General features: G+C 41.9%; 1 protein-coding gene across 2 annotated transcripts in view; it reads left to right on the top strand.

Moving 5' to 3' along the window:
- Positions 1-22,755, top strand: part of shisa10.1 (shisa family member 10, tandem duplicate 1) — a 66,653-nt gene that overhangs the window by 7,497 nt on the left and 36,401 nt on the right. The window contains exon 2 of one of the 2 annotated variants that reach the window (XM_052018759.1): positions 2,881-2,938. In XM_052018759.1, coding sequence (XP_051874719.1) covers positions 2,881-2,938 — 58 coding nt within the window. Of the gene's footprint in view, positions 1-2,880; positions 2,939-15,737; positions 15,994-22,755 lie in introns of those variants that run through there. The other variant, XM_052018760.1, reaches the window with a different exon arrangement.

Here is a 22,755-nt window from a genome sequence, read left to right as displayed (position 1 = left end):
TTTTACAAGCTCAGTTAGAATGATTTTGTTTCCATGGGGACTATCTCCTTCCTGAAGCATTGCTGTTTGGAACGTAGAACAATGCAGCACCAGAACAGGTCTTTTGGCCCACGATGTCTGTGATGACCATGATGCCAAATTAAACTAATCCCATCTGCCAGCACATGATCCATGCCCCTCCGTGTTCATGTCCCTATCTCAATGCCTCTTAAACTCCACTATTGTGTCTGATTCCACCACCACCCCTGGCAGTGCATTTCAGGCACCTATGTCTATGTGTGTAAAACAAAAACTTGCCCCACACTTCTCCTTTAAACTTTCCCCCTGAATTAATTTGCTCTTTGGTTGGGTGATTTGCTGGTCTATTGGAACCTGTAAGTAATTTGTGGCCATTTTGCAATAACCTCAGCGCTGTAATAAATAAACCCTTTCTTCCATTGCGGTACATCTCTTTAACCTAACTTTCCTGTACCCAACCCCTTTGACTCTCCCCACACTACGACACGGGGCATTTGATTAACATTGTAAAAACAAATTGTTGCATTGCAATTGGACTGCACCTGTTTTTGGTTTGCATCAAGAGTTCATGGGACGAGGATTAATTATGCTACTTTACTGCAGTCTCATTTTGCACAACTTGGCAAAATTTTCACTAAGTTGGATTAACTTTGAAGTGAAAGGGCTTTATGCAGCCACAAATCATGCAATACAGGAGCAGCAGAAAGTGTTGAAATAAAAAGTGGAGTACTTTCATTTTTGGAACTTCTCTCCAAATATACTCAAAATGTACTTATGATTTTTATTATCCCGTTGCCACGGCAGTGAAAATTGAACCTTTTGAGCTTGGTAACCTCCTGGTTTTGTGACATTACTGGGGCCTTCCCAACTTCTGATCCTGATGTGTTCAATGTAGTTCCAGAACAGTGCCAAACCAGATTTTAAAATGCAAGTTGAAGCATGGCTGCCTGCATGTGAGAGAGCATTTTTAAGTTCCAGTGGAAAGCTGTTTCTGCACTTTTGCCATTTTCCCATTCTACAATACAAAGCATGCATTAATCCAGGCATCTGACAGTCGATGGGATCTGAGAACAACTTCATCATAGGGATCTCACAAATGTCTGGAGACATTGAAATAAAACCAGATGATGCTTGAAACACTCAGCAAGTCAGGCAGCATCTGTGGAAAGAGAACCAGAGTTCATGGTATGGGTTGCTTCAGTTCTGACAGGAGGTCTGAAACATTCCCTCTCCAAAGATGCTGCCTGACTTGCAGAGTGCTTATAGCATTTTCTGTGCAGGCAAGCTACTTAACCAGGGTATTTTTAGAACTTATTCAGTTTTATTTTGCTTGCAGACAGATTGGGCAATCCTATAAATTCTACCAAGGCTTTTAAAATCTACCTGCAAAATCAATGGCTTGTAAGTGCAGTTAAGCGTGATGTCTCGGTGGTCAGAGTGAGACTTGTACTCTATTACTGATCAGGATCATTCTACGTGTAAATGACACTTCATATTTTCTTGATATTGCATTTGCTGCTTAGGACATTGCTCTGCAAGTACAAAAAAGCCAGGCAGAATCCCCTTATCTCATTTGGAATTCCTTTGCCTTATTTGGACTAGATTCTCCCAATAACCTAATGACATCAATGACACACAAGCAAAGAAATTGCAGATGCTGGAAAGAGAAAATATAGAACTGAAAATATTGGAAATACTCATTGGGTCAGACAGCATCTATGGAGAGGGGAACAATTAACATTTTGAGTCGATAACTTTTCATCAGCTCTAGGAAAGGTTAGAAATCAAACATGTTTGAAGCTCCATAGAAGGGGAATAAGTGGAGGGAACTGAAATGTTAACCCTGTTTCTCTCTCCACAGAAGCTGTCTGACCTGCCGTGCATTTCCATCATTTTCTGTTTGTTTGATGGCCCAGCTAAATGTGCTACTGAACCAGTTTAGATCAAGAAACACTGACTGTTGATCTGTGTCAGGGCTGGTGAACTTGGCTGGGGGAAGGGGCTTTTTTTGTGGACCAGGTGAGCCTCTAGGCTAGTGAGGAAGAACCATCAACCAGATCTCCAATCCATTCTACAAGTGTGTGAACATCTGGATTGGATATTGCGATGATTTCTCACCTCTGTCATCTCTTAATCTGTTATTGTTCAGATGCTCACGCAGGTTCAAGAAAGATGCAGGTTTATCTCACAAATTAAGAACCTCTTAAGGTGCTTTGCAACTAACAAAGCACTTTATAAAATGTGGTCACTTTTGTTACGTAGGAAACTGGGCAGCAAGTGTGGTGCATAGTGAGACCTCACAAGCAACAAGATGCTTCCAGTTCCCATTGTAGTCCACTCCTGCAAGTGTCACAGCCCTCGGGTTTGGGAAAGGAGAATGAAAATTAAATTGTCGGAAAGAATTCAATTTCTCAAGCCCTTTATCTCAGGCTAGTTAAGAGAGATTGTAAAGACAACGAGGTAAGTACTAATCCATGGGTTAAATTGCTCCACTAATGAGAGAACTGAGAAGAACCAAGGTATTAGACAAGGCTAAAACTTGCATATATGTAGCTAGAAATAAATACACCCTGTTTTCTGACTGATGACAATGGGAGTTAGGAGGTTCAGACTGGAATAAAGCCTATTTAGCAGTACAAATGGTAAAGGATAATGTTAAATCTACTCAAAGTTAATAGTCATCGTTGAAATGTGAACTCGCTGAGGACCATGAGTTAACTTTAAAGATCTCCAGGAAACTAATGGAATTATGCATCAAGTGGTCTTTGCTTTAATTTGCATTGTATAATGTCATATTCTTCTACCTGAGAGCTCTGTATTTACTCGGGAACATCCATCCTGACTTATGTTTTGTCTTTTCAGTATACGGCTTTTGTGATGATCCTGATGACGATGCACCTCTATGCAGTCCTCAGAATCAGTAAGTATTTCAATTTAATTTCAATTACTAACAGGGAGAAGTTGAACCCTTTTACAGCTGGGCATTTTCCTGGATTCAGCTATCCTAATTAAGAGTAATCATTATTATTTGAAGTGACTAGCTTTAGGTTTCTCGAATGCAAAAGATTCTCAACAGTCTAATAACAAAATTGCTTGAACATGTCTGAGAATGCAATTTCATTAATATGTAATTTTCTTTAAAGGAGGAATTTTATCCCTTTAGCATTCTCAGAACAGGTGAACAGCAACTGATAACTTGGGAAGCAAGAAGAAATGTAGGGTAGTCCATACAGCCTCTTGAATCTGCTGTGTTGTAGAATAAAATTATACCCAATGTAGCATCTAATCCAGAGTTGCATTTGAAGCCTCTCTAAGGCCACCTACTTTGACCTCTGTAGCAGTCCCTACTGAGCTTATGCTGCTGTAACTCTCAATTATACCTTTGTTATCCTGAGTCTGGATTATTCCAAAACAGTCCTGGCTGGCATAACTTGCACTACTCTCCACAAACAAATGGCTATCCAAAATTCATATCAAATCGTGCACCAAGACTCAGTTACCCCTCACTTTAAGTGCTTGCTGACTTACGCTGACTCCCACGCTTGTTTTCAAATCCCTCCGTGGTCTTGTTACTCCCTATCTTTGCAATGTCCTCCAACTCCACAATCCTCAGAGAAATTCCCCCTCCTCCAGTCCTGGTTTTTGGAGCATCTAGATTTTAATCATTTATTCTTTTGCAACTCTTCTTTCAGCTGGTGAGTGCTAAATTCTCTCCCTAAGCCCCTAAATCTCTCTTTTCTCCTTTAAGGTGCCTCTTAATATCTCCCTCTTTGACTATGTTTTTGGTGACTAGTTTTAAAATTTGCTTTGAAAGGTTTACTGTTCAATTTTGTTGATCCTGCTTCTGTGAAGCATCTTGAGATGTTTTGCTACATACATAAATACAAGCTGTTAATTAGGCTCCTGTGAAGTACCTTGTATTATTTCAACTGTGTTATATATACACCATAAATGCAAGTTGTTGAGATTTATTGATGCCTTCAGTATCATAATTGTAGTTCCTTGCTTCTCCTTGTCTGAATGAAGGGGATGTCTCAGCTCCAGAGAATGTGTTAATGGTCACACCATTCAACACTGACAGTAACAAATAGCTTCAAGGAAAACCAACAGATTTCTCCAATCATCACCCTTAACCATGGACTTGAAACTGTTTTTTGAGGAGTTGAATTTCATAGCATTTTTTTTCTGTTTTGCATTTCTTTTACCTGGATTTTAGGTAGCAACAATCTACTTATTACAATTAGAAATACAGGAATTTGTTTCTGTGTTAATTGGAGGAGAGGGTAAAAGGATACAAACCAGTTTCGCTTGCACTAAGGTTCCTTCTGTTTTAGTGCAAAGCCATGTTTTGAGATCCAAATGCACTTAATTGGAGATTTCCCATGAGGAAATTAGTGCATGTACAAGGAATAGTAATGCTTTGCTTTGAAGCATCAGTTCAGCCCCACCATTGTGTGCCCCAGTCCTCATGCGGGGTCTCAACCTGAAATGTCAACCATCCCTTTGCCTCCATAGATGCTGCCTGACTCGCTGAGTTCCTCCCGCGGTTTTTGTTTTTCTCCAGGTTCCAGCATCTGCAGTCCCATGTGTCTTCATTACGTTGCCCGCCTGCTCTGAGTGAGTTTTTGTTATGAGCTAAACCTTTGGCAGTTCTGTGTTGTGGATCTGAATTGAGGTTTCTTTAAGTTGTTGTTGCACAATCCCCTTGCAAGGCAGAGCGGGATCTCACCCTGCCATTCTGACCTAGAATTTAATCCAGGTGTGAGTGGTCAAAGGGCAGCAAGTATCCTGCACTGCAGTGTTGTCCAACACTTGCGTGATCATTAAATGAGTAGATAAGATCTTTATTAGTCACATGTACGTCGAAACACACAGTGAAATACATCTTTTTGCGTAGTGTTCTGGGGGCAGCCCGCAAGTGTCGCCACGCTTCTGGCGCCAACGTAGCATGCCCACAACTTCCTAACCTGTAAGTCTTTGGAATGTGGGAGGAAACCAGAGCACACGGAGGAAACCCACACAGACATGGGGAGAACGTACAATCTCCTTACAGACAGTGGCCAGATTTGAACCCAGGTCGCTGGCGCTGTGAAGCGTTAAGCTAATCGCTACACTACCGTGCCTGCCAGATTAGCAGTTAACCATTTAAAACCTGTACCAAAGTTATTGATGTTGAGCACTGAGGAAAAAGCAACCAGTTGTGCAAACTGGCCTAAGATAAACCAAATGAAGTGTTGCTGATGAATTTTTATCTCTTGACCCTGGGAAATTACTGGCTGTCATTGCAATTTGATATATATATATATATATATATTAAAGTTGAGCTGTCTGTCTGCACCAGTACTAAAAGCCCAGCAAATCTCTCATGCATTCAGCAATTGCACACAGTTTATCTAGGTATTTAAGAATGGTTGTGTAAAAGAGGCAGACCATGGAGAAAGCACTGTTTTGTTTTCTACCAGTTATCTGGAGTGGAGCAGGGAGCACAGTGATACAGCTCCAGTCTCTCAGCCCCAGTGAGCCGGGTTCAATCCTGACCCTCAGTGATGTCCGTGTGGAGTTTGCACATTCTCCCTGGACTGCATGGGTTTCCTTCAGGTGCTCTATACCTTAAAAATATGAGTTAATTGGCCACTGTAAACTGCCCTTAGTGTGTAGGTGAATATAATGCTAGTGGTAGAATCTGAGGGCAGGTTGATACGAATGTTGTGGATAATAAAATAGGATTAGTGTATGTAAGTGCTTGATAGTTGACGTAGACCTGGGCCACCAGGCTTATTTCCATGTTGTTTGCCTCTCTGCCTTTATCTTAACTGTTAAATCTATTTTATAAAATGTAGTTTCTAAATTAGGGCTCAGTTACATGAGGCAATGTAATACTCCATTGGTTATAATCACTTTGTGAGTTTTTTCAGAATTTTTTTTACAAGATCTTCTCAGCAATGGTGCATAATACTTTCTCTCCTCCTCAAGATGTATTTAATCTGGGCTCACAGCTCCTCTCTGGCATCAGCCTTTGACAGGCTGGGACTTGGATCTACCTGAGCTTGCAGTCAGCAATGAACAATTACGTTCAAATCTGCGCTACTCCCACCACAATGTCTCTTTGACCAAGCAGACTGAAGTAATTTCACTGAAGTGTACAGGGTTTAAACCAGGAAGTGCAATTTGGAATATTGAAGTTAATGTAAACCAAAGTTTCAAAAAAAGTAAAATAGAGAAATGGGATTGAGGAAAAGTAATAAGAAGACATTTTAAAAAAATTGTTTTAATCTTTTCAAAGTCTCCAGGAAATAGTCAGAATGAATAAAACCCTACATTTTTCAGTACCAGAGGGGTTGTTTGTAATTCAAACTTCTTTGAAGAAGTACAAGATTCCCACCAACTCTTGGGAACCTCTAGCCCAAGGCCACTCAATGTGGTGGAGCATTTGGGTATTGAGGACCTTGGTTATGCATTGAGAGCACACAGAAGCTCCGCATAAGGAGCACCTCATCTCACAAGTTAATCCAACGTGCACCATCGTCCACTACAGCCACTTTCTGCCCATCTATGGAAGAGTATATGGTTCCCACATGTGACCTCAGAACCCACAAAACCAGAGTCGAAGCATGTCATCCTCAATCCCGAGCAACTGCCTAAGAAGAGGTTGATTTAAGAAAAAACTCACTTGCTTTTGAGTAGACAAGCTACAACTTTTTCCAATGTCATTTAGTGGATATCTATTATGCAAGTAGCTTCATGCTCTTTATGTGTTTGCAGGGGGAGTTTTTTTGACTAGGAAGAAATATAATGGAAAACTATGGACACAGATTGTACAGGAACTTCTTATTTTCCCCACTTAACTGTGCATGTATGGAAATTGCTTTACGATCATTTCCTCATTAACAGTGAGCACCGATTATCTCACTGTTATTCCTACCTCATAAACTGAGCTACTGTCTTGGGCAAGCACATGTTTCAAATATGCTTTTCACTCTCAGAACACACAGTAAAATGTAGGTCACAAAGTGGCAACCAATTAAAAATTTTGATACACTTCTGCAGCTTTATCTTTATTTAATTTTTGAAGAGTGTAGTGAGCAGATAATCATGTGTTGAAATGAGATTATGGTGCCATAATTTACAGCCTCCTAACACATAAATAGCTAACACCCCACTTCCCTTGTTCTATAGAGGGGTTTATGTCAAAAATCAGTGGTACTTGCTAATCATTTCTTTGTGTGCAATGCTCCATGATTTAATTTTAAATGTTCTATTATGCACTTTGATCTGGAGCAGATGTCTAAAGATAGGGTTTATGATTTAAATTGGTAGAGATTACAAGCATTAGATATTTTGCAAGGCAAGGTTTAATTTGTGCAGTTGAGCCACAGCGTGATCTTTTTGGATGATGGAAGAGGCTAGAAGGACCACATGGTGTGTGCACACGCTGCTGCTCCTGCTATTTCCAACATGAGCCCCAGATCAGGTCGGTGCATCTCTACAGCATCGTGGCTGAACTGAAGCAAAATCTGGTTCATATAGAGAAAGTGCTCTGTGGTTACCACAAGGTGAAACACTCTTTTTCCGGGCTTGAGTGGTTAAAGTGTCATACTCTGAAGAAAGAACTGTTTTGTTCTGGAAGTGTGGCTTTTTCTTGTATTACACTGTATTATGTTGACTATAAATTTTGACTTGCACACATGCAAGTTGGAGTCCATGCTGACTAAAGATTGGTGAATTTCTCCCATGGGGCATCTTTGCTACTATGCAGACTTCATGTAAACTTTTTGACATTTATAACGTTTTTTCATGGTATCGGTTTACTGCATTGTAGGGGGAAAGAACAGTTGTCTAGGATCTGGAGGAAGAGGGGAGCAGAACCACATTCAAACCTTAAGAGTCTTAAGAAGGTTTCTAATGAGGGAATGTCGATCAATAGAGAGTTGTGAAGAAAGTTCCAGAGACAGAGTCAAAGTACCTTTCATTCAATAATTAAAATTAAATACTTGTGATGCACTGGTCTCGTAATATAATTGATGCTGGTAATATTCCAGTTCCCTTCATCAAGCATGGCTACAGACTGCTGCCTGGAGTGTCCTTATAAATATCAAGGACTTTGTTATCAAAGCAAAATCTTGCCAATGACGGAAATTTGAAATAAAAACGCTCAGCAGGTCAGGCAGCTTTTGTGAAGGTAGAAACAAGGTAACTTTACAGGTCTTGCTGATCTGCTGACTATTTCTAGCATATTTTGTTTGTATTCATGTCTAGTTGTCTGGGATCTGCACTCAAAAAAAAATTGCTCACGATTAATCTTCTTGGAGGTTGCTCCTTTGAAGGACCACACAAAGGAAGACCCAAATTCAGTTTTCCCGCAGTTATTCACCAAGGCTCCTTTGATGTACCTCCCTGAACTGTTGTCTCCTTTAATTAAAAAGACAAGGGCTCAAGGAAGCTCCACCATTGCAGGTTTCGTTCCTTGTCACACACCATCGTGACGTGGAAATCTATCACTGACAATTCATCTTCTCTTAATCTGAGTCCTGGAGTAAACTGTTCTAAGGTATTTCAGAAGCAATTAACTAATATTATTTGAAACCAAGCCACAGGGACATAAAGTAGGGTAGATGACCAAAAGTTTATACAAATGAACAAGCCTTAGGCAGCATGAAGGGCAACCATCACCTTGCTTCACCTCCACCTCCACTTCCACAACCCAGCACCATTTAAAAGGGATGATCAGTTACTTTCAGGTTAGTGAGGGCATGGTTTTGCTGACTTTTGCCAACTTTTTGGGGGGGATGGTGTGGATGGTGCTGAAGAACATTCACCTGAGCCTCTGCAAAAGCCAATTGCTTCCAGATGCAGTGCATGAACAGCATTCGCTTTGAAGCACAGTGTTCGTTGGCAGAATGAGCAGGACACGCTGCTGGAGGAGGAGGTTGAACAAACTCGGGTTGTTTTCTCTGGAGCAGCGGAGGCTGAGGGAAGACCTGATAGAAGTTTATAAAATTACGAGAGGCATAGATAGAGTAGACAGCCAATATCTTTTTCCCAGGGTCGAAATGTCTAATACTAAAGGGCATGCATTTAAAGTGAGATGGGGGAAAGTTCAAAGGAGATGTGCAGGGCAATTTTTTACGCAGATCGTGGTGTGTGCCTGAAATGTGCTGCTAGGGGTGATGGTAGATGCAGATATGATAGAGGCATTTAATAGGCTCTTAGATGGGCACATGCAGGTGCAGAGAATGGAGGGATATGGACTGTGTGCAGGCAGAAGGGATTAGGTGTCATTAGCTAAATGAGTTCAGCACAACATCGTGGGCTGAAGGGCCTGTTCCTGTGCTGTACAGTCCTAAGGGGAAGAGGGCTCTTGGCAGGACCCATGCACAGCCAGAGTGCTCAGGAAGCAATTTGTCCACATGGACGTCACTGGGGATCCACACATCAGAGAGGACATCCTTGAGAGGCCTCAAACTGCAATGCCAGTGGCTGCCAAGATAATCACAGCAATGAACTTCTATGCGTTTGGCTGCTTCCATGCTTGAAATTTAGTCAATCTTTCACAATTTGTCACTTAAGGTACCAAAGTGCTCTATCCAGGAGAGCCAATTGCATTTCATTACTTCCTACCAATGAGCAGCAGAGCTTTGTGCGGAGTGCAGGCTTCTTGTTTTTACTAAATTTTAAAATAACATACACCAAAACAAAGTTAAATTAAAATATTAACCTTGTTGCTCGGCCCCTGCAATGGCCCCCAGTCCCAGAAGGCCTCCAGCAAGCCAGTGGACAGCGCCGTGCTCCCTCTCCAGGACACCTAGACGTGAACGTAACCTTGGACAAGGGGAGAGAAGTTGTCTCAGAGGGACCCTTCAATGGTACTGCTGCCTGCACCTGTGAATGGCCAGATCGAGAAGCAGACATGGAGGTCCCCGGACTGACTCGACCCTCTCTGCGCCGGCCTCTCTGTGGTGCAGGATGCCATTGACTGCAAGCACGTCATGTTGACACTGAACCAAGAGAGAATCCACTCCATTGATATCCAGCTGGTGCCTGATCATGGTCAGCATGTCACTTGGGTCAGTGCTCAACATCCTAACATAACATAGAACACTACAGCACAGTACAGGCCCTTCGGCCTACAATGTTGTGCTGACGTTTTATTATGCTCTAAGATCTATCTAACCCTTCCCTCCCACATAGCTCCCCATTTCTCTATCATTCATGTGTCTACCTAAGAGTCTCTTAAATGTCCCTAATGTATCTGCCCCCACAACCTCTGCCGGCAGTGCGTTCCACGCACCCACCACTCTCTGTGTAAAAAAAACTTATCCCTGACATCCCCCTTATACCTTCCTCTAATCACCTTAAAATTATGTCCCCTCGTGTTAGCCATTGTTGCCCTGGGAAAAAGTCTCTGACTGTCCACTCAGTCTATGCCTCTTATCATCTTGTATACCTGTCATCCTCCTCCTCTCCGAAGGGAAAAGCCCTAGCTCACTCACGTTCTAATATTTTCTTACTGCATCAGCCCACTGTGTCAACTGAACTTGATTGGGTCTGAGAAGCACGAGGGTGACTATTAGATAGGGTTGCCAACAATAAAGGGCAGATTATAGGCAGGGTTTTTGGTGGCCGGGGCTTGTGGTGGCCTGGGCTTGTTGTGAGTGGAGATCAGATTTATTCCTCTTTCATTCCCCTCCCCTTCCAGCCCTGACCAACTGTATAACAGTAGATCCTGGAGGCTCAATGGGCCAAACTGTCTCCTTTAATGGTGGGCATTGATGAGAGGATATTAAATTAGTGGATAAAGAAAATAAAGCACAGCATCTGCCAGTTATCCATTCCCGAAATCTGACCATTAAACTGTAAAGGAAGCACTCCAGGCCATTCAAGAAAAAGATGCGTAAAAGCTGAGCGTTCTTTGAAATAACTACTTTCCACAGTCTTGGAGGGAAAACACTCCCCTAATTCAGGAAGTTGGATATATATCTTTCCTGTCCACTCTCAAAAACAAACGTCTTTTGCAGTGTCAGCTTCATCTTCGGAGCCCTCAAGATCCATACCTAGCCTGTCTCTAACAAGAGTGAAAGCTGGGAGGGAAGCTGATGCAGGAACAATAGTTTTGATAATCTCAGAGTCCATTATGCCTGTAACAGCTCTTTAAAGGAACTCTTTGAATTGAAGCAAGAGACAATCTCAGGAGCATTGATGTAGAGAGAGACCTTAGAGTGCAAGTCAATAGCTCTCTGAAAGTGGCAACACAGGTTACACTCTCAGAGTAAGATGCCAGCTATTTATGAATGGGAAGAGGAAAAAAAACCTCTTCACTCCTTTGCAATTCTCCACCACCTAGGGCTGTCACTGAATACGTTCAGCTCAGATTTTTGGATTTTAAAAGAATCGAAGAATTTGAAGGTACCAAGTCAAGGTGAAGTTGGGTTTGAATCTTTAGTGAACGGAGGACCAGATTAGAATTGCAGAATTATGAAAATCAAAGCAACTGCAGATGCTGGAAATCTAAAACAGGAACAGAAAATGCTGGAAATACTCAGCAGGTCAGTCTGCATCTGTGGGAAGAGAAACGGACGCAGTGTTTCTGGAGGAAGACGTTTCGTCAGAACTGAAAAGGAGACAAAATAAACCTGTAAAGCTGCAGGGAGGGTGTCTCTGAGAGGATAAAATGGGACGGCCATGGGGATGAGCTATAAATGAGGTTATCTGGCCAATGAGTGAATGGCAGCTGTCAGAGGGTGAGAACCTAGACAAAAGAATGTGACAGAAAAAAATGACTGATCAGTCATCTATCTGTCTCCATCCATCCATCTGGTACATATTGGTACCAACGACATAGTTAGGGAAAGGAATGAGGTCCTGAAAAGAGACTATAGAGAATTAGGAAGGAAGTTGAGAAGCAGGACCTCAAAGGTAGTAATTTCCAGATTACTGCCTGTGCTAAGCAACAGTGGGTATAGGAACAGAATGAGGAGGAGGTTAAATGCGTGGTTGAGGGATTGGAGTAAGGAGCAGGGATTCAGTTTTCTGGATCATTGGGGCAGGTATGACTTGTTCAAAGAGGATGGGTTGCACTTGAATCCCAGGGGACCAACATACCGGCGGGGAGGTTTGCTAAGGCTACTGGGGAGAGTTTAAACTAGAATTGTTGGGGGGGTGGGATCCATACTGGAGAGACTGGGGAAGAGGTGTTTGGCTCTCAAATAGAGGAAGATAGGAGTAAGTACCATAGGCAGGTGATAGAGAAGGCAAGTGTTTCAGACAGGCTTGAGATGTGTCTATTTTAAAGCAAGGAGTGTTGTGAACAAGGCGGATGAGCTTAAAGCTTGGATCGATACTTGGAGCTATGATGTGGTGGCCATTACGGAAACTTGGATGGCTCTGGGGCTGGAATGGTTGATTCAAGTGCCGGGTTTTAGATGTTTCAGGAAGGACAGGGAGGGAGGCAAAAGAGGTGGGGGAGCAGCACTGTTGATCAGAGATAGTGTCACGGCTGCGGAAAAGTTGGACATTGTGGAGGGATTGTCTACGGAGTCTCTGTGGGTGGAGCTTAGGAACATGAAGGGGTCGATAACTGTGTTGGGTTTTTTTATAAGCTGCCCAATAGTGACAGGGTTATTGAGGAGCAGATGGGGAAGCAGATCCTAGAAAGGTGTGAGAATAACAGAGTTGTTGTGATGGGAGATTTTAACTTCCCAAACATCGATTGGCATCTCCAGACAGTGAGGGGTTTAGATGGGGTGGAGTTTGTTAGGTGTGTTCAGAAAGGGTTCTTGACACAGTATGTAGGTAGACCTACAAGAGGAGAGGCTGTGCTTCATTTGATATTGGGAAATGAACCTGGTCAGGTGTCAGATCTCTCAGTGGGTGAATATTTTGGTGATAGTGATCATAATTCTATCTCCTTTACTTTAGCACTTGAGAGAGATAGGAACAGACAGACTAGAAAGGTGTTTACTTGGACTAAAGGGAATTATGAAGCTCTCAGGCAGGAAATTCGAAGATTAAATTAAGAACAGATGTTCTCTGGGAAAAGTACGGAAGATATGTGGCAAATATTCGGGGGTATTTGTGTGGAGTTCTGCATAGACATGTTCCGATGAGACAGGGGAGTCACGAGAAGATACAGGAACCGTGGTGTACAAAGGCTATAATAAATCTAGTCAAAAGGAAAAGAAAAGCATACAAAAGGTACAGAGAGCTAGATAATGTTAGAGATCTGGAAGAGTACAAGGCTAAAAGGAAGGAACTTAAGAAAGAGATTAGGAGAGCCAGAAGGGGACATGAGAAGGCCTTGGTGGGCAGGATTAAGGAAAACCCCAAGGCGTTCTACAAGTATGTGAAGAGTAAGAAGATGAGATGTGAAAGGATAGGGCCTATCAAGTGCAGCAGTGGGAAAGTGTGTATGGATCCGGAAGAAATAGCGGAGGTACTTAATGAATACTTTACGTCAGTATTCACTACGGAAAAGGATCCAGGGGATTGTAGTGGGGAATTGCAGCGGCCTGAAAAGCTTGAGCATGTAGATATTAGAAAAGAGGTGGTGCTGAAACTTTTGGAAAGCATCAAGTTAGATAAGTCACTGGGACCAGATGAGATGTACCCCAGGTTGCTGTGGGAGGCGAGGGAGGAGATTACGGAGCCTCTGACGATGATCTTTGCGTCGTCGATGGAGACGGGAGATGTTCCGGAAGATTGGAGGGTTGTGGATGTTGTTCCCTTATTCAAGAAGGGGAGTAGGGATAGCCCAGGGAACTATAGACCAGTGAGTCTTACCTCAGTGGTTGGTAAACTGATGGAGAAGATCCTGAGAGGCAGGATTTATGAACATTTGGTGAGGTTTAATATGATTAGGAATAGTCAGAGGTTACAGAGGGACATAGATAGGATGCAGAGTTGGGCTGAGAAGTGGAAGATGCAGTTCAACCCAGATAAGTGTGAAGTGGTTCATTTTGGTAGGTCAAATATGTTGGCGGAATATAGTATTAATGGTAGGACTCTTGGCAGTGTGGAGGATCAGAGGGATCTTGGGGTCCGAGTCCATAGGACGCTCAAAGCGGCTGCGCAGGTTGACTCTGTGGTTAAGAAGGCATATGGCGTATTGTCCTTCATCAATCAGGGAATTGAATTTAGGAGCCGTGAGGTATTGTTGCAGCTATATAGGTCCCTGGTCAGACCCCACTTGGAGTATTGTGCTCAGTTCTGGTCGCCTCACTACAGGAAAGATGTGGAAGCCATAGAGAGGGTGCAGAGGAGATTTACAAGGATGCTGCCTGGAATGTGGAGCATGCCTTATGAAAGCAGGTTGAGGGAACTCGCCCTTTTCTCCTTGAAGAGAAGGAGGATGAGGGGGGACCTGATAGAGGTGTATAAGATGATGAGCGGTATTGATCAGGTGGATAGTCAGAGGCTTTTCCCCAGGGCTGAAATGGTGGCCACAAGAGGACATAGGTTTAAGGTGCTGGGGAGTAGATATAGGGGAGATGTCAGGGGTAAGTTTTTTACTCAGAGAGTAGTGAGTGCGTGGAATGGGCTGCCGGAAACGGTGGTGGAAGCGGATACGATAGGGTCTTTTAAGGGACTGTTAGATAGGTACATGGAGCTGAATAAAATAGAAGGTTATGGGTAAGCCTAGTAATTTCTAGAGTAGGGACATGTTCGGCACAGCTTTGTGGGCCGAAGGGCCTGAATTGTGCTGTAGTTTTTCTATGTTTCTATGTAATATTAGCTCAGCCTGTTTTTTTTTCCTTCCTGTTTTTTCCCTCTGTCTGGGAGTGCAGGATATGCCCAGCCTGATTGCTAACTTCAGGCTAATCCCAGAGCCTGTAGCGTGGTTCACAGCAGCTGGGTGTGACTGCCTCCTTGGCCCATAAGGATTTGTTCAGAGCTTCTCAGGGTGGTTCCCTTTGCATGATGAGTCACTATGATATACTCCATGTGAGTGCTGATGTTTGCAGATTTGTTTTGGCCATCTCTACACACTTGCTTGGACTTGCTGAGGTTTGAACATTAATATCTCTTTTTGAGAGACAGGAAATTGCATGCATACATTTTCCCCTGCACTGTAAGTGTACTAACATGCAAAATACTCCTTTGCTCAATTGTATTTGCAGTTGTTTTGAACTACTGTATATTTTTGCCAGTATTACAGCCAGATGTTACCGTCGCCCCCTGTCTGGCTCCTTATATTTCCGTCGGAGTGTGATACCATCTGATCATCTTTATATCAGAGGGCAGCTCTTTCTACTATTCCCCTCCCCAGTGCAGCTCAGTCAAACACTAAGGAACGCCCAAGAGCACAGCTTTGGTTTCATTGGTAAAAGAGTAGAATTATGCAGAGGAGTCGTTGCATAGTTGATTCAGGGTGACAAATAAAAAAAACTTTCTCTGCTTAGATCAGAATTGTTGCCGCAGGGCTCTGCACTTCATTGCATTTCAAGGAACTCCAGAGCTACACGCTGGCAAAGGAAGCATTTAAAGAATCTCCAGAAGGAATTTCACATTCTTGCCTCTGATTCAAACATAGCTTTCTAAAATGGTGAACCGGAGCGGGCAATAAATAAACAGAGTGGTCTCAGCAAGCTGCTGGCTGTGGTTGCATCTCTGAGCCAATCGTAAATGAATGTGAGGAAAGGCTGCCTGTCTTTAACTGGCTGGTACCCAAGTGTGTTGCGGCAGGCGTGGCTAATCCTGTCATTTGTGTGCTGCCGGGCTAAGAGCGGACCTTGTGTTTGTGCTGCTGGTAGTCCTGTGAATGCTGAAGGGTATTGTGAATGCTGATTATCTTAAGGGCAAATAGCCTGGTTAATTATTTTATTAACCAGAGAAAGCCTTGTTGATTTGAATTACTGATGCTTCCTCATTTTAATGAGCTTTGTGTGACCTTGGAGACTCCCAAACATCTGTTGTAAACACAAAAGGATTTCAGATCCTGTGCCAGGCTCGATTTTAAACTTGATTCAAGATGAGCTTTAGGTAAGTTTGAACTTTTTCTGTTGTGCGTCTGGCCTTTTGTGTCTTGTGTGTAATTTGCAACAACATGTCTTTAGTTGACGATGGGCTGACTGTGTTTAAGAGTAACGTGAAGGCAGCCAGCAGCAAAGCAAAAGGCATTCTGTCTGTGACTTCCTGCGATAGAGGATCACCACTCTTGGAACTGAAACCTTTAATCAGGAAATACAGAGTTAAGCTGCTGTGTTAATATTTTCCTTGGCTCTCTTTTGTCAGTGAACTCTTTCAATGTACTTTTCTGATGTTGTGTTCTGAGCCGAGAATCTGAATATTTTGCCATCTTTTGCCACCTGACCCACAAAGTAAAATTGTCTGCACTTGGGAATATTGTCCTTATTTCAGGATTTCCATGGTTTACATCCAGATTGCTGCTCTTGGCTATTCTTTTGCATCTAAGAATGTTGATGATTTCATTGTACATCATGGACAAAGGAAATCATCCCCCTCACATATAGGGGTACAGCAGCATCATGATTAGCACACCGGGCCAACTTCCAAGTGCCAGAGTTCAAAATTAGGGGATGCAATTTCAAATGCCACTGTGGCAGCAAGGGAATTTACATTCAAATAATCAAATAAATCTGGAATTAAAAAGTTAGTGTCAGCAATGGTGACCATGAAGCTACAGGGTTGTTGTTTAAAAACCTTTCTGCTGTGCTTATCCTACATATGACTCCAGACTTGCCATTATGGTTGACAATTAACCAGTCACTGAGATGTTCACTCAGTCCACGAGATAGATGGGGACGGTAAGCAAATGCAGGTTGTTAGCAATGTCAGCATTTTGCGAATAAATAACATAATTTCACAGAACAAGTTTTCAACAGCTGTTGAAAATCTGGTTTTGCTTAATTCCAGAAAGTTGTGGGTTTAAGCTCTGTTGTAGGATCTGGGCATTTATTGTAGATTGACACATCCATGTGGTAGTGAGGAAGTGCCTGACCATCAAAGGTAACATCCTTCAAAGGGGAAGTTAAACTGAGCCCCTCCATGCCTGTTCCACCTGGTCAGTGCATGGTGAGAGCCAATGACTCTGTTCATCTCTGAAGCTTTGGCCAATATATCTCTGCTAGACCTGTGATATCAAAAACAGGTTAAATGGGCATTCATTTGTTTCTTGAGATTAAGCAAATTGAATGTCAAGTTTGACTGCATAAATAAAAATCTACCTCCTTTTGAGTATTTCTGAGAGACATTTCCAAATTCTTTTGCCTTTACAAAAAGAGTTCGATAAATTCTTGAGTCATGAGGATAAGGAAGTTAGACATTAGTTCCCCAGGATGACAAGGCATGGGTTAATGTGGTGTCCTGAAGCTTTACTTAATTGCATCAGAGTGTAGTCCTTGGGTTGGAGTTGGGGGGAGGCGAAGGACCTTGGGTTAGGTCAGAATGGATGAAAGGGGTCAGGGAATCGGAGGAGAGAGAAGAAGAGTAATCAGACTGATGATGGATCAGGTACCTTGATGGGGGCCTAGGATCATATTTGATGGGTCGGAAGACATTAATATCGATCACAGGGTCAGAGAGTTGAATGCACCACGTTCAGCAGCTCCGGTTTGATATTGTGTGGGCTAGGATAGAAAAATTTTAAGAGTAAGGAACTTGGCATAGGAAGGCCTAATTGTAACATGGGGTAGCCAACGATGGTCACTCTCAGCAAAATTTGACCCAAGTTCCCCACAGTGTCCCAGAAGGAGTGTTGCAGGGGAAACAATGAGGATCACTGACTGGGGAGTGGCATCAGGGGCCCAGTGATAACTCATGCAAGGAATGCCCATTCAAATTTCCAGAGCAACCAGCTAGCATCCATGATCACATTTGATTGTACAAGAATTAAGTTTTAGTTTCGTGCCACTGATATAAGTAATGTTAGACAATTGAATGTTTAGCCAGGTAATGAAACTCTGGGCCCTTGATGCTTGCTTACCCTTCCAGATAGGCAACAAGGGATCTGAAAAAGCAGCAGAAATCATTAACATCAGTTTATGTTCCTTTGAAAGACAAGAGTGATATAGAGTTTTATGATTTGTTCTGTGGAATATCAGAAGCATTTGATCAAGCTAAGCTCATCTGACAATTGTGAGGTACTGCCTTAAGTGGAAATGCTTGTTGAATTTTAACTGATTACTTCTTCAGTACATAATACCACTTTTTTTAGTTCCTTGTTAATTTAATTGCCTGCCTTTTTTAATGCTCCACTAAATCTCCCGGTTGCTGTTACTTTTGGATACTATGGTGCTATAATCACCCAGTACATTATTCAGTGAGAACCACCAATTGATGTGGATTATGTGCAGATTATTTTAAAAAATGGCTATGCTAGAAAATGGAAAGTATTGGAAGGCAAAGTCAGGAGCTTGGGAGATAAGAAAGAAGGTGTTTTTCCCATACCACACAGAGTTACTGTTCCAGTTTGTTGTTATGGTAAATGACAATACATTTTTGTAAATATTTAACCTTTTAATTATGCAAATGTCATGAAATGCCTCACACAGGTGTTAACAAACAAAATTCAGCATTGAACCAATCAGAAGATGCTAGGGGCAGGTGACTAAATGTTTGATTTAAGAGATAGGCTCTAAGGAATGTATTGAAGGAAGGAACAAAGTGAAAGGAATTTCTGAGCTCAGGATCTTGCAGTTGAAGGCATGCCTGCCCATAGAGCAATTAAAATCAAGGATGCTTAATAGGCCATTATTGGAGCACAGATATCTTAGAGGGTTGTGGAGATAGGGAGGATGAGATGGGTGGATTAGAAAACATCAGAATCAGGTTCATTATCACTGATTTATATGACATGAAATTTGTTGTTTTGCAGCAGCAGTACAGTGCAAAGATGTAAAAGGTACTATAAATTACAAAATAAATAGCGCACAAGGAAGGAATAATGAAGTAGTGTTCATGGACCGTTCAGAAATGTGATGGCAAAGGGGAAGAAGCTGTTCCTGAAACGTTGAGTGTGGGTCTTCAGGCTCCTGTACCTCCTCCCTGATGGTAGTAATGAGAAGAGGGCATGTCCCGGAAGATGAGTGTCCTCATTGATGGATGCCGCCTTCTTGAGCTACCACCTCTTGAAGATATCCTCGATGGTGGGGAGGGTTGTGCCCGTGATGGAGATGGCTGAGTCTACAACCCTCTGCGGCCTCTTGTGATCCTGTGCATTGGAGCCTCCATACCAGGCTGTGATGCAACCAGTCAGAATGCTCTCCACTGTACATCTGCAGAAATTACTCACTTGTCAGCCAACGTTGAACCATAAACATGGGTGATGGATGAGCAATAGTTGCATCTTAAGCACACAGTGTAATTGATTTAAATCCTTGCCCATATCCAAGTATCTGTCACAAAATATGGCTAACACTGGTGTTGCCAATACTTATTGCCCATTCCTAATGTCCCCTAATCTGAGGTGCTTACAAATCCACCTCAGAGGACAATTAAGGGTCAACTTCATTAGGGAATTGGGAATTGCACTTGGGCCAGACCGGGAAAGGGTGGTGAGTTTCCTTCCCTGAAGGATATTGGAGAACATAGTGTTTCTTTTATGATAGTTTGGTAGTGTTGTTGTGACAGATCTTGTGGTCTGTTCCCCCTAACCACAATCAATGCTTGTGGTGCACCTATAAATACACCCATCTCATCTGGACGCAGAAGGCAATTTACACTCGGTCTGATCGGCAGAAGAGCCTCGGATGGCACAGCGAAGATGTCCTGCCCCAAAATATCCCTGGTGGCCTTTAATAGCCCATGGACTTGGGTGTGGAACCTGTAATAAGTTTTAATTAGTTTCAAAATGTCCTTGACATTCAGAGACATTGAAAAGTAATAAAATAATATTAAATCATTTTTAAACTAAGTATTAGCTGAATTATGAGAAACGTCAAAATAAACAGCAGCAGAACTTGTATAAGTGCAAATCTTTGCCCTACAATCCCCGTTCAAATCAATGTGGTCTCAGAATCCCAGCAAGTCCTAGAATTCTGCACAAAGATTACTTCATTTTCAAAGGCTAAAAATCAGCAAGATCTGGCCCATGATTACTATTTCTGAAACTAGTTTTCCATTCCAGATTTACTTAATTACTTAAATTTAATTTTTCAGCTGCCATGATGAAATTTAAACTTGTGTCTTTGGAACTCTCACTTAGGCCTCTTTATCCTAGTCTAGTAATTGCTCTGTTTGTCTCCCTAAAGCTACAATGCATTTTAAGGAATGCTTGGGTGGTGGGGGGGGAGTGGTAATAAAGGCATTTCTCGGTTTTGTATATCAATAGAAATAGTAACAATATGAAATATGAGAGAAAGGTTGTAAAGTTATGCATTAATAGCTATTTCTGTAACATATCTGCAAGACCTTTCCCCTGGTAACTGTAGTTGTATAGAAGAGCTTTTTTTTTGAAAAAAAAATGAGTCTGAAGACATGCATAGAATCTATTTTAAGAAGTTGATTGTACTCCCAAAATCTTTCTCCCTTTAATTTTGTTTAGGATTTTGTAATACTGTTAAGACTATGGAACAAACCAAAGTATCTTTTGAAGTATGATCACTGTTGTAATGCAGGGTTTGATTTTTATGATTACAGATGAGTTGAGTAGACATACCAGGGATAACCAAGGCTTTTCTAAGTTACTGGTTGATGGAAATCATCTTTATGATGCAAGAATTTTAAAAAATGGAATAAACCATGAACCTTTCCAGATTCTCTTTCCTTAACATTATTAACCTCTTGCCCTGCACTGTGCACTTCTTCCAATCTAGTGTACTGCATTTCTCAATGTGTTCTTATTGGAGAAACCAAAAACAGACTGGCTGATTGTAGGGGCAACCCTGAGCCTCTTATTGCCTGCCGTTCTGACTAATCAACCTGTGGCCTCCTGTACTGTCACAGTGAGGCTCCGTGTAAGCTTGAGAAACACCACCTCATTTTCTGTCTGGGCATGTTGCTGTCTTGTGGACTTGATATTGAATTCTACAACTTAAGGTAACTTGATTTCTCAGTCTGTATCAGTCATCCATCTGTGATATTAGCTCAGCTTTTTTTTCTTCCCTTTTTTTTCTCTCTGGGTGTGGAGGACATGCCCAGTCTGATCTGCATGTACTTCCACATTCTTTTGTCTATGTTTTTGCTCTCTAACTGCTCCCATTCATTCACTGACCAGATAACCTTGTTTCAGCTTATCCTCAAGGTCTCCCTGGTTTTAACCTATCAGAAACATCCCCCTCCCTCATCTTCTCTGAAGTTTTACTAGCTGCTTCCGTCTCCTTTTCAGTTCTGGCGAAGGGACTAAATGTTGATTTAGTTTCTCCTTCCACAGATGTGGCCTAATTTGCTGAGTATTTCCAGCATTTTAAGTTTTTGTTTTAAAATTCCCAGCATATACAGTTTTGATTTTCATGATACAGAATTTGATTTTTTGAGCTTTTATTCATTAAGATAAAATACAAACATAAAGATAATAGTGAAAATATGGGCAGCTGTTCGTTTACTGTAGGTGAGAAAACATGGCACAAAAACTGAAATGTTAACTTTTCCCACATAGTAAATAAACCGATCTGAACCTCACGCATCCGAAAGATTTAAGCAAATAAAAAATGATGGGTATATATGAATCACTCTTTAGACTCCCTCAATAAGCAGATGGTTCAGCCAACATTGTGGCTGAGCCTCATTAGATTAGTTACTGTGGCTGTAGTCTGGATCAGCACCACTAATCTGGAGCTAAATTACTAACTAGATGTGGTCTAATGTTCTCTGATCATTAACGCACAGGATGTAATAAACAAGACTGGCCCAGTTAAATTGTTACAATATTAGACAAGGGATGGTGATATAGCCTCAAGATTTATGCAGCACTGGTTCCTGTTAACCTTTTCCCAAGTTGCTCCTCCAGTGAAGTAACATATCTAGTTTTGTAGAATTATCAAAAATCTGCGTCATAGAAGGCAGCAATTCAGCCCACCATGTCTGTACCAGTTGACTAAGAGCTACCCAGCACTTGTCCATAGTCCTGCAGGTCACAGCTGTCTAAGTACGCATTGAAATACCTCTTAAGTGTGGTGAGGGTTTCTGCCTGTAATAAGCAGTAACTTCCAGACTTTACCAGTCTCTGGGTGAAGATATTTTTCTTCATCCTTCAAAGTTATTTTAATTGTATGCCCCCTCTGCTAAAAGGAATAGTTCCTTCCTATTTACCCCATCTTGGCCTTTGTATTTTTATACCCTCAATTAAATCTCCTGTCAACTGCCATATAATTCAATCTTTCCATGTAGCAATGATTTCCCATTCTCTGTGATGCTCCTCTGCATCCACTCCAGTGCAGTCACATCTAAGGTTGTAACATTTAACCCCACTTGCAGCAATCTGCTAGCTGCATTTCAAACAGACTTTCATATCACTACTAAATTCCCTGCACTACGGCACATAAAAAGACCAGAAGTATACAGACGAAAACATCTAACGCTCCTTGCTTTCAATTAAATAGAAAAGTAGTAAGCTCGTAGATCCGTTCAAGAATGTGCAGAATTAAAGCACCTTTTATGTAACTCTGATTTTTTTTTTAAATGCTTCCATACAGCTGTGATATTTCTGCAAACATATGCTCATCTATACAATTAGTAGTGTGAAAAATTGTACAATTACAGCAGTGGAAATCCAGGAAGATATGAACCCTCTGTACATCAAAGTGTTTGCAATTTAATAAAGCAGTTGTCTTTATTTAAAAGGAA

This window comes from Pristis pectinata, chromosome 6, assembly GCF_009764475.1.
Source record: "Pristis pectinata isolate sPriPec2 chromosome 6, sPriPec2.1.pri, whole genome shotgun sequence".
Taxonomy (NCBI): domain Eukaryota; kingdom Metazoa; phylum Chordata; class Chondrichthyes; order Rhinopristiformes; family Pristidae; genus Pristis; species Pristis pectinata.
This window is presented reverse-complemented; position numbering and strand designations above follow the sequence as displayed.